General features: G+C 45.7%; 1 protein-coding gene across 2 annotated transcripts in view; it reads left to right on the top strand.

Moving 5' to 3' along the window:
* The window catches only part of TRIT1 (tRNA isopentenyltransferase 1), a 240,935-nt gene that overhangs the window by 169,802 nt on the left and 58,889 nt on the right, over positions 1–12,244 (top strand). For both annotated transcript variants that reach the window (XM_069622400.1, XM_069622401.1), the window contains exons 5-6: positions 5,958–6,100; positions 6,685–6,796. In XM_069622400.1, the coding sequence (XP_069478501.1) occupies positions 5,958–6,100; positions 6,685–6,796 (255 nt within the window). The remainder of the gene's footprint in view (positions 1–5,957; positions 6,101–6,684; positions 6,797–12,244) is intronic.

Genomic DNA, 12,244 nt, shown 5'->3' on the forward strand with positions numbered 1-12,244 from the left:
TAAGACATTAGGCATGTACATCGATTCCACCCTTTCCTTAACTAGACAAACCTATGCCGTCTCCTCAGCTGCATCTTACACATGCAAGCTCATCACTGCCTGCCACCCCTTCCTGTCTCCAGCCAACTGTACTACTCTAGCATGGACCCTGGTCCTATCCAAAATCGACTACTGCAATGCCCTCTACCTAGGCACCAACCAATGCAACATCAGAAAACTCCAAATTATCCAAAATAATGCTATTAGAGCGGCCCTTAACATCCCTAGGACCTCTCGCATCGCAGAATACTGACGCAGCCATCATTGTCCCTGTTACCCAAAGAATATCCTTTAAAGCTCTGACACTTGCACACAAGTATTGCTAATCAAGCCCCCAGCTACCTATCCAACAGGTGCACAACCCACTCAGCTGCGAGACCCCTCAGAAGCACACACACCAATTGTCTTGTCATCTCACGCTTCAACCTCCAGAAATCTGGTGGCTGCAGTTTCCCAGTCCTTGCGGCGAAGCTGTGGGATACTCTTCCCAACCCACTTAGAGCAGAACCTTCATTCCCTGCCTTCAAGCGCAAGGCGAAAGCTTGGCTGGCCACCATGGACTTGGACTGACCCTGACTGGAACTCGGGCCGCTCCTGCATAATATCCTGCCCTATATTTTGCTCACTGTGCATCCTTTACTCCCCACTTTATGCTTCTTGTACATTATGTATATTGTCATGGTATTATTTTGTCTGTAACCTGTACATCTTGTATATTTTTAAGTTAAATACTGTGTATGTATGTAACCAAAAATGTGCCCGGTTGCCCTCAGGCCTTGTGCGCTATACAAATAAACAAATCCAAAACAAACTATATCCCGCTGGATCATTCTGGCTATAATTGAGTGCTACAGATTGGCAGGAAAAGAGCCACCGGATGGGCTGCGAGCCCATTCCACTAGGGAGATGGCTACTTCTGCGGCTTTGAAGAGAGGAGTCCCTGCAGCAGATGTTTGTTCAGCTGCAACATGGGCATTATTGCATAGATGTCTCTTCCTCCAATGAGGGTTTATTTGCCAAGGCGGTACTTCATTCCGTCCATGAGAACAATAAACTAGTACTCCCACCTCCAAAATTACCACTGCTATGGGAGTCTATCATAAGATGAGGAATACGTGGGAGGACACAATCTATTCGAAGAACAAGTTACTTACCAATTGTAACGTTCTATCGACTGGATGTTCCTCCCACGTATTCCTCATCACTCCCCCCCCCCATCCTACCCCACAGTACAGTTTACATTATTTACACATTCCTCTCACGAGTCTATCAGTCAAGAGGCATGCCTCGCAAAAACAGAACTGAAGCCAAAGGGCGTGGCACAAGCTATTTATACTGACGGTGACGTCTACACAGTACGAAGCCCGTCGAGGGACTTCGACGCCACAACCTTGTGCACTGCACCCTCTGCCGAGATTTTTTTTTTCCCCCGAAGCAGCAAACCTGGCAGGATACGAATATCATAAGATGAGGAATATGTGGGAGGAACATCCAGTCGAAAGAACGTTACAGTTGGTAAGTAACTTGTTCTTCTCGCCAAGATCCTGTGGCCGGGCAACTTACAACCCAATGTTTTAAGGTCTCCAAGGCATCCTCATGTTTGCATATCCTACATGATAGATTGTTCACTTCTATACCTCTAAACCTTCCCCATCGCTCTAAAATTCCCATTAGATCAAATCGAAATCTCAGACCATATGATATTTGTAATTGGGGGAATCTTACAGGGTCATCTTGGAGGTCTTCCTGGAGCAAGTAGGCGACCAGTTATCTGGGCAGAAAAAAACAATCTGAGGGCCCTCGGCACGTGAGGGATTTTGGGTACACCACAGACACGCCTATGCTGACGTCCCCTTTCGGTCCCCAAAAGATGCGATGCAATACTCCGCGGTTACCACTGGATGTCGGACCATATGCACAGCATGTGAATTTAAGCAGGTACAATAATCAGAAATGCTATCATGGTAAGTAATGCATGCCATTCTGGGAGCCTCTCACACTTTCTATATTTCCTAGACCATTCCTGACGTAGTTTATAAGCACTTGATACATCACAATCCTGCACCACTGATCATATCTTGTATACCTTTCCAGGATTCCCCATTCGAACACTACAGTTCATCCCTGTGTACTCAAGAATTGTCTCGCAGTCACTAGTAAATTCTTTTAACGGCTTACATGGACATTGAACCTGGTTGACTTTTAAATCTTCAAACAGGGAGCACCTAGGCAGTGTTTAGATTTTCCTGTATAATCTGTTTGGCTATTTTTACCGGACATTTCCAAGATGCTCGTCCCAATGCGTGATGAATCAATACGTATGGAGTAGTTGTGGGAAGGCCCAAAAGTCTTTACCAAACCATACCTCCCATAATGCCTAGTTGTTTCCTGTCTAAGATATGTAATTCCATACCATACTGTATTGAAGGTAACCTCTTACCCATATAAAAGTGGATTACTAGTTTGAGTATATTTACTGTACTTCACCAGACTTCGTTTACACTGGGCATATGATTGTTCATTTTTGTTTCAATTTAATGATCAACCAGCCCGTGTGCTCTGTGTTGGAGATTAAAAATCCCCAAAATGTAATTTCCTGAAGTACTTCCAGCTTCTTGCCTTCGGTAAACGAAGCCTGTTGTGTTCTTGTGGTGGATATAGAATAATTCTCCTGCTTCTATTGTATATATTCACCTCCAGCAAAGAGACTGCTTTTCAGTTGCATTTGCTAACTTCAGCATCTGTAAAAGCAAGGGAGTGTGCGTCAAATTCTGATCATAGAGGTCTTGCAGTGCCATGGCTGACTGCAAAGATTGTCTGTGCTTAGGGTGTCGGTGTCCAGGCTGTGGTCTGTGGAGATTGAATGGAGTAGATGCAGAGAACGGGTGCAGGTAAAAGCTAACATGAGCTGCTTAGAAGAGATTCTAGCAGAGATGGGGAACCACTTTACTGTATTACAAGCGACTGCCAAACATAATGTCCCGTTGCAGCGCTCTCTCGAACTCTTAAGCAGGTCACAGCGCCCTTACCTTCTAAGGGGAGCCCAGAGCTCCTAAGCAGGGCACATCACCCTGCCCTTCCTTGGGGATGCCCAGAACTAAGCACAGCACCCTGCCCTTCTCTGGCAAGCCAGTACGCCTACGTCCTGTCCCGTACTTGTGGGACAGTCCGTCCATCGGGACGTGACGGAGCAATTTTGTAGTTTATTTTTACGCGGGGCCACCGCACGTGTCCGTAGCCCCACCTTCCCGAGCTCTGCCCCATGCATCACCTTCAGTCCTTTTCTCGACGCGGTCGGACGCACTAGCATCTCAGGGAATATTTCCTTTTTTTGTCCCCTTGTCCTTCATTTTCCTGGTAATCTTGCTTCCGTCTTGCCAGAGCGTCTGGGATTCGAGCCCTGTTTATCGTGCAAAATCCTCCCCAATCTCAAGTCTGCGCCGATCTTTGGATTGGCTTACAGTGAAGGATCGGGTTTATTGAAAAATGTTGTCGGTGTTCAAATATATGAACATGTTGCCCCCTAGCGTTCTTTCAGACCAACTAATTCAGTAACGACCATCCACACAGTTGCAGTCTTGAGATATATTGTTGTATGCAAACTCCCTCCACCCACGTGTATTTAGGGGTCATTGTAGGTTTGCAATTTATGGGCCAGAATTATGGACCAAACTTCCATTGGAAATTCGGGCCTTAAACACGCTTGGTTCTTTTCGTAAAGTTCTAAAGATCGATCTGTTTAAGTAACCGGATGGTGCGAATGTAATTCTTTAAGCTCTAGGATCTGGTAGAGGTGTTTTTTTCTGCATTGTTGCTAGAGTGTATTTAGATTCCAGCTGCGCCTAGATACAATTTGGTTAGTCAGGTGTGCTATGTAAATGACCCAATCAAATCAAACCCTGCCCGTCTATGGGAAGCCCAGGACTACAATGCACAGCACCCTGCTCTTCTATGGGCAGCCCAGAACTACAAAGCACAGCACCCTGCCCTTTGGGCAGCCCAGGACTACTAATCACAGCACCCTGCCCTTCTTTGGGCAGCCCAGGACTACTAATCACAGCACCCTGCCCTTCTATGGGCAGCCCAAGACTACTAATCACAGCACCCTGCCCTTCTATGGGCAGCCCAGGACTACTAATCACAGCACCCTGCCCTTCTATGGGCAGCCCAGGACTATGAAGCACAGCACCCTGCCCTTCTATGGGCAGCCCAGGACTATGAAGCACAGCACCCTGCCCTTCTATGGGCAGCCCAGGACTATGAAGCACAGCACCCTGCCCTTCTATGGGAAGCCCAGGACTACAAAGCACAGCACCCTGCCCTTCTATGGGAAGCCCAGGACTACAAAGAACAGCACCCTGCCCTTCTATGGGAATCCAGAAATCCTAAGCAGGGCACAGCACCCTGCCCTTCTCTGGGAAGCCCAGGACTACAAAGCACAGCACCCTGCCCTTCTCTGGGAAGCCTAGGACTACAAAGCACAGCACCCTGCCCTTCTCTGGGAAGCCCAGGACTACAAAGAACAGCACCCTGCCCTTCTATGGGAATCCAGAAATCCTAAGCAGGTCACAGCACCCTGCCCTTCTCTGGGAAGTCCAGGACTACAAAGCACAGCACCCTGCCATTCTCTGGGAAGTCCAGGACTACACAGCACCCTGCCCTTCTCTGGGAAGTCCAGGACTACAAAGCACAGCACCCTGCCCTTCTCTGGGAAGCCCAGGACTACAAAGCACATAACCCTGCCCTTCTCTGGGAAGCCCAGGACTACAAAGCACAGAACCCTGCCCTTCTATGGGAATCCAGAAATCCTAAGCAGGGCACAGCACCCGGCCCTTCTATGGGACGCCTAGAACTCTACTGAAGTTGGAAGCCAAGCTTCAAAGATGGAATAGACATGTCCGGTACATTGATGAATACTTAATGTGTCTTGTTTTCCAAGTCACTTGGCGGTCTATTCCTAAGCACGTTGCGGGATTTGCAGCACATGCGTAGAGGTTACCGGATTCCCCAAGATCTTACTTTTAGTGGAAGTGGCAACTATAACCCAGGATCCTTGCTCCATAGCCTGGAGCTCCCCACTCTCCATGTCACCTACCGGCTAATTGTTTAATTTGTTTTTGATTCCATTTAAGAAGCTGCTGTCCTTATGAAATATTGTCACCCAGCAGTGATTTGCCTAGAATCTGAATGCTAGGTGAGGCACCCTCTTGGTGAATCCAGGCCATTCCTTTCCCTACCAGTACTAATGTGTACATCATCACTTGTTGGTTGCTGAAGACTGCCTGCACAGTTTTCAGATCTGTACTTCGTAACCAACCGTGCCATAGACTAGCTTTTTGAGTTTAATTGAAATGTGCGCAATTGTGGCTGCTTCAATGAGCTGTGTGCAACCTGCCGGCCATAGGTTTAAACCCTTAGAGGTAATTCGACCCTCCATAGTATAGAGGCTGGCAAAACATTTACAAGCTTATGGGTTCATTGTGTAAGATTTAAAGCGTACTCTTGATAATTCTCCTTTTTGTTTACTGCTTATGCTGCATTGTTGCTATGTTGGAATACCATAATGGGTGTTTCTATTACTCTTCTTGGTAGTACACTATGTAACGGCCTCCGGAGGATGAAGGACTGAGTCCGCCTCGCTGGGATTGGAACATATGACTGCAGGTTTCACGCGCCTCAATGGTGAGCGCTGGGCTAGTTTAGCGCTTGTGCTGTGCTCCATATAAGCACATATATTCTGAGTGATGTCTGTTAATGACCGTGTGTGTTTGGCAGCATGTTGTGTGGTTGCTCGCTTGTGGGTTCTACCTGGCAGTACATGTAGGAGTGACCAGCAGACTTGTCTTGCATCTCGTCCTCTGCGGATGTATTTCTAAAGACGATTAACTGTTGGGACACCTGTCTCTTCTGTCCTGCAGGAGTCTGCAGGTATATGAGCAGACTGGGATCTGTCACAGTGAACTTCTTCGACGCCAGCAGGCAGAGGTTGGAGCAGGACCCCTCAGCGGACCGCTCCGGTACCCCTCACCGTGCATCCTGTGGCTCCACATGGACCAGGAAGGTAAGGCTCTGGTCTCCGGGATTAGATTCTTTGACCTGAGCCATTTCTGGTTCTGTTTTGTAAGAGCAAGCTACGAATAAGGGTTTTTGGATCATATTCATGGGGTCCTCTGCCTTAAGATGTTCTGAGGAAGCCCCATGTTAAGCAGGAGAGTAAGGGCTGCTGCAGGTCTGTATTGAGATGTATTTCCAGAACACAGTGCAATTCAGGGGCTAAAGTAAAAAACTAGGTGTCTTGAAAGAGAAGCGTTTTAGTAGAATTGGAGGATTAGCTAGTGAATTTCTTGGCAAACCGGTGCGTGCGGTACTTGGACATCTCGAATACCTGAGATGGGTGCTGCACTGCAGGATTGAAGTACATTTGAGGAATTACCAGTACTAATCGAGGGGTGCTGTGGGTCAGGGGTGTGGGTTCGTTGAGGGTTGTGTGCTCTCTGTGGTAGCAGGTGAGGTCATGTCTTTCTGTTGCCACATTCATGCATGGTGTGTGCCAGCAGAGTTGGGCCTCCTGAGCCACATGTTCTTTATGCCTATTGCGCAGACAAACCACTTCTTGCATTTAACTGCTTTCTTTTCCCTCTAAAGCACTAGATAAGCGGCTCAGTCAGAGAGTGGACCAGATGCTTGCAGAAGGACTGCTTCCTGAGCTGCGAGACTTCCACAGACGTTTCAACCAGCAAAAGATTAATGAGAGGAGGTGAGCTACCCATATCTGCAAACCATCTAGTTTCCTGTGGCATGTTTTGCCTTGGCCAAGAGCAGGCTGGATATGCGTTACATTTCAGTCATTTTATGCCTGACCTGTATCGTGATGCAACTCTTCTTGAGGCGGCCCCACTCATGAGATGTTCTGCGCACACCTGCTGCTGTACATCCCCGGTACCGCTGTACCTTCCTTGCGAAAAACCCCCAACACTTCCCGTGTTTCACAGATCCTCCTCTGTGATTGGTGGCTTGGCTGGTAGTATTGCGTGGGCAGAAGAAAGTACCACACTGTTACTTCTGTGCTCATGTGCACACTTACACGCGTTACAGCAGTAAGGGGGGGGGAGCTGCATACAGTGAGGGATGATGTGCATGCAGTGAGACTTTCATGGAAGTAAAAACTCACTTTGGGGTAATTACGATTAATAAGACAGCTTCCAGTGCTCTGTCCAATGAGCTTCATGTTTTGATATAAGTTTTAAAAAGCAGTGTCTAAGTTAAATCCGCTAATATCCTCCCATTTTTACCATCACCGGTTTACCATCATGATCCAAGTTCAGAATAGCAGAAAATACATTGAAAGCAGCAGGGGAGCGGATTTGTAACTTTGAATTTTGGTTGTAGCCTGTAGAGTTGTATCCTTCCTTTGGCACAGTTCTCTGAATGGAACCTCCAACAGCCTTTCATGCTTATTCATCTACAGATGAAAAGGCCTTACCAGTCATATGACCTTGTCAGTTTCCTTGGTGTAGAAGTAAAGTTTATGAAGAGGGCTTGAAGGTATGAATTAACTTAGATTTATTTTGGGTGGTGATGAGGCTTTTTGCTCTGAAAGTGTTGGGTTACAATTGCTCGATTTTCTCTAGACTATTTGCTTGAAGGCCCCATAATGGAAGGTTTATACAGTATGTCTCAACTTTGACCCCTCTTAGATGGCGCTACTCAGATGTCTAGTTATTTACCCCTAGCCACTTCTAAACCTGGGGTTTTCCGCCAGCCAGCATCACTCATGTTGTACAGATCAGCGTGTGATACGAGATTTCGCCAGGACCCTGTCGAGCAGCGCTCTCTCCCTGCATGGTACACTCACTGGCATTGCTCTTTGACCCATCTGAAACCCACCCCACACTTTTCTGCTTATGGGGTTTGTCCTGATTACAGCTTCTTACACACATACACACTTCTACCTACACCCCCTCACCATGGTTCCATTTGGGTCAAGTCACACACTCCACCCCTAATAGCCATTGGTGGAAGTTCCTGGAGAAAAGGTTTGCATCTCGGCTAATTTGCATACTCGCAATGCCTTGGCTGTTGTGGCTCAGAACTGGAGGTGAACTTCCAGCGATGGCTACTAGGAGCGCTGTGGAGTGTGACCTGACCAAAAGGGATTTTTCCCACTTTACATTTCAGGTGAAAAGGTTTTTTCAAACCTTTTTAGACTGCTGCAGAAACATTTATTACAAAAGCCTTGAACTGTTTGCAAGATCCAAAGTATTCCCTGTGACCATCCGTCCCTATATGGGATGCATTACTTACCGTAATCTTATTTCTGATGCATGTATCTGCTTAGATTAACATGCTATGCATAGGCCGCCATCTAGTGGCAGTTGCGGAGTATCACATTATTTGTTTTCAAAAAGGGACGTCGACTGGGCGCGTCAGTAATACTATCCCTAGTGTGTCGTCCACTGTACCCATGGTCCTACATGCGCCTAGGTCCCTCGGATTTTGTTTGACATGAGGTAGCCTGAGTAAGCAGATAAGAGATAGACAAAAAGAGATCCATGCACCTTCTACTCCAAGGGGAGGAAGCGTGGACGCATGTGAATCTAAGCAGATACAAGAATCAGAAATGATTACGGTTAGTAATGTATCCCTTCTGAGGCTTGTGGATCTGCTTAGATCACATGGTATACATAGACTAGTGAGCAGTATCTGGAGAAGGTGGGTTGTGAGAAGGTACAGCGGCATGTACGTTTTAGCACTGCTTGTCCCACCTGTGAATCTGCTTTAGAGTGTGTCAATGTAGTAATGCCGAGTAAAGAGATGTATGGAACTCCAAGTGCTGCTTTGAAATTTCGTCTCGAGGGACGTTTGCAATAAATGCCAAATTAGCTCAGTACCTCTGGTAGAGCGAGCTCATTGTGTGAAAGGCAGGGTTTTCTTTGATGGAGAGTAGCACAGCTGTATGCTCTTGACTATCCATCAGGAGATGCCGTTCTTTGAAATGTGATTTCCCACCCCTCCCCCGCCCGGTGCTATGGAGAGAAACAGTTGGTCTGTTTTTCTTAAGTTTTATCTTGTTTACATAGTACAAAACTGCCATCCTTGCATCTAGTGTATGGAGGCTCCTCTCAGCTGAGTTAGATGGATTTTGAAAAGAAAGTGGATAGTTCAATGGACTGGTTAACATGGAACTTGGATATGATTTTATGTGAAAACCTAGGATGTGTTCAGAGTTCCTCTTTGTCCTTATGTATAACAAAGCAAGGGTCTTGCACTGAAAGTGCTTGTATTTTATTTAGTTTATTTGTAAAGCGCAACCAGGCCCGAAAGCATACGGGCGCATAGTCTTGCATACACAGTTAAAGTACAGATCAATGGAAATGCAATCTAGCTCCACCTGTTTACAAAATGATACAGGGGAGAGCTGGAGTCACAATATGAAGTCATAAGTTCAAAACATTGCAGAAATATACAGTAAAACGGTGACCGTGAAGATTAGGCAACAACCCAATACACGGTGCATCACATACTTGGTGTGAACAGCCAAGATAAGGTTTTATTCTTGAAAGCTTGGAAAGAAGCATCAGTTCTGATGGAGAAACAAAGATACAAGTGAAAAGGTCGGTGAAAACGGGTGCACTCCCTTACTATTCAATCACTGTGAACACAGAAAAAATGAGTATTGCACCTGGATATATCAAATACCGTTTTTTATATTTAACATCTATTTGCATATTGCTTTTGGTACAAAGTTAATCAAGGGTTTCAGAGTAAAGTCATACAGATTTTCACAAGACAACAAGCATCAAGTCAGAAATTACTTATACATTGAACCGAGTGCAGATCTCTACTGTCGATATATAGCGACAGGGGTCAAAAATAAACAGTTGAAACAAAGGTACAGAATGTATTTGTGTACTGAACAGTGTAGAAGCCTTGGTAACACTGTGGTTGGAAAGTTCGTCGGTAGAGATCTGCACTCTGTTCACTGTATAAGTAATTTCTGACTAGATGCTTGTTTTGTGAAAATCTGTATGACTTTACTCTGAAACCCTTGATTAACTTTGTACCAAAAGCAATATGCAAATAGATGTTAAATATAAAAAACAGTATTTGATATATCCAGGTGCAATACTCAATTATTTCTCTGTTCACGGTGATTGAATAGTAAGCGAGTGCACCAGTTTTCACTGACCCATTCACTTGTATCTTTGTTTCTCAAGAAGCCCTCCTGGGCAGAATAGGGTTTTTTCCAGGAGCCCTGATTTATAAATCCGTTCTGATGGAGACAGGAATGGAGTTCCAGAGCTTCGTGGCCAGGACGGGTAAGCTCACACCTCCAGCTTTTTGACGTTTGAATCTGGACAAGGAGAGGCTATGAATTTGTGCAGTTCTCATGGGTCGTGAGGACGTATGGAGAGTGAGACGGTTGGATAGGAGGTAGTAAGGGGCCTTATTGGCCAGGCATTTGTGCGTCAAGGCAAGAGTTTTCAGAGATTCTGTGTGTTACTGGGAGCCAGCGTAGATCAGTTCTGACGTTGGAGATATGGTGGTGCCTAGGAATATTGAGTGCCGCTCTGATGGCATTAATCTGGGTAGTTTGTTGAGGTTAGACTGGCTAGTCCCCATGTAGAGGGCACTACATTAGTCAATCTTAGACAGAAGTGTTCTTTCCAAGATAATACAGATAGGGAAATTCAAAAAAGGCCTGCAAGCCGTAATGATTTTGCAGGTATAGGCCGGTGCCGACCTTAGTGCATTAGTTTGTCTGTTCAATGATAGAGCAGAGTCCAGATAGACTCCTAATGTTTGTGTCCTTGGAGACCTTAATGACATTGCCATCTATGGTGAAAGACTTAAAGGCCTGGTCTAATTTATTAAGACGTTGAGTTGAGCCTAGTATTAGGAGCTCAGTCTTATCATTGAGGCAAAGTTCATGTTGTGCCGTCCGGGCCTGAATGACCAGGTAGACGTCATTCAAAGATTTGGTGTCAGCTGTGTGATCCCCTGTAATAGGGATGAGTATCTGGGTGTCATCAGCATAATTAGTGTAAGACACCTAGATAATCAAGAACATCAGAGATTTGGTGAACACATTGTAGAGAGTAGGCGACACACAGGAACCTTGTTGAACGCCGCAGTGAATGGGAGAGGGGTCCGCAGAGGCTGTAGGGGAAAATACCCGCATGGATCTGTTGCTTAGAAATTTGTTGATCCAAGCAGTGGTTGAGTCAGAGGTAGGCGGCAGATTTGAGATGCTGGCATAGGATTTGTTGATTTACCAGATCAAATGCAGCGGAAAGATCGAGAAGTAATAGTGGATCCAATTTCCCATTATCTTTTTAATACCTCAAGTTTTGAGATCGATCAAGGCTGTTTCGGTTCCGTGTCTCGGGCGGAATCTAGATTGTCTCAGACCGAGGAGATTGTTGGTTTCAAGATAGTCTTGGATCTGCAGGTAGGCTGCGCAATCTAAAAGCTTGAGCAAGAAAGGGACAGTAGTGATGGGTCTAAAGTTAGGTATATATGGGTCAAAGGATGGTTTTTTGAGCAGAGAGATCCCACACACGTCCTTGAGATTGTCTGGGACTATACCAGTTTTGAAGGATGCGTTTATGAATGCCGTGATGAAAGGGGCTAGGCCGTGAGAGGCTTCCTTGATAGTGGCCGGACAAGAATCACCTTGACAGTTGGAAGGTTTAAGTTTGTTCATAATTCCTTCTACTTCAACGATAGTAAGAGGGGAGAAGGATAAAGGTTTACAATTCATGTTGGCCTGGCAAGTAGCAATCATAGGAGTGGTTTGAGGTTTTTCCGTCCGTGGAGAGTTTGTTTGCCTCTAATTTTAGTTTGATGGGATGCAATTTTGTCCAGGAGTGCTTGTCTCTATGTTAGTACACCAATTGCTGTCTTTAGTGCAGATGTCTGGGGGCAATGCAGGTGACTCAAGTTCCTTTAGAATTTTGAATAATTCTTTGTTATTAGATTTTGCTAACATGATGCGATTATTATAAGACTTTTTTTTCACCTGGATTATAGCTTCTTTGTAGTTAAGGGCGGCTAGGAAAAGTCTGTCCTTGTGGGCATCAGAAGGATGACTTTTCCATCGAGTTTCTGCGCTACGTTTCGCTTTGTGAGGCACTCTTAACTGTGGTGTGAACCACAAATTGATGTGTGCATGTGGTTTAGGTTTCCTGAGTTTAAGGGGGGC

Source organism: Ambystoma mexicanum, chromosome 11, assembly GCF_040938575.1.
Source record: "Ambystoma mexicanum isolate Mex_15411 chromosome 11, UKY_AmexF1_1, whole genome shotgun sequence".
NCBI classification, from domain to species: Eukaryota; Metazoa; Chordata; class Amphibia; order Caudata; family Ambystomatidae; genus Ambystoma; species Ambystoma mexicanum.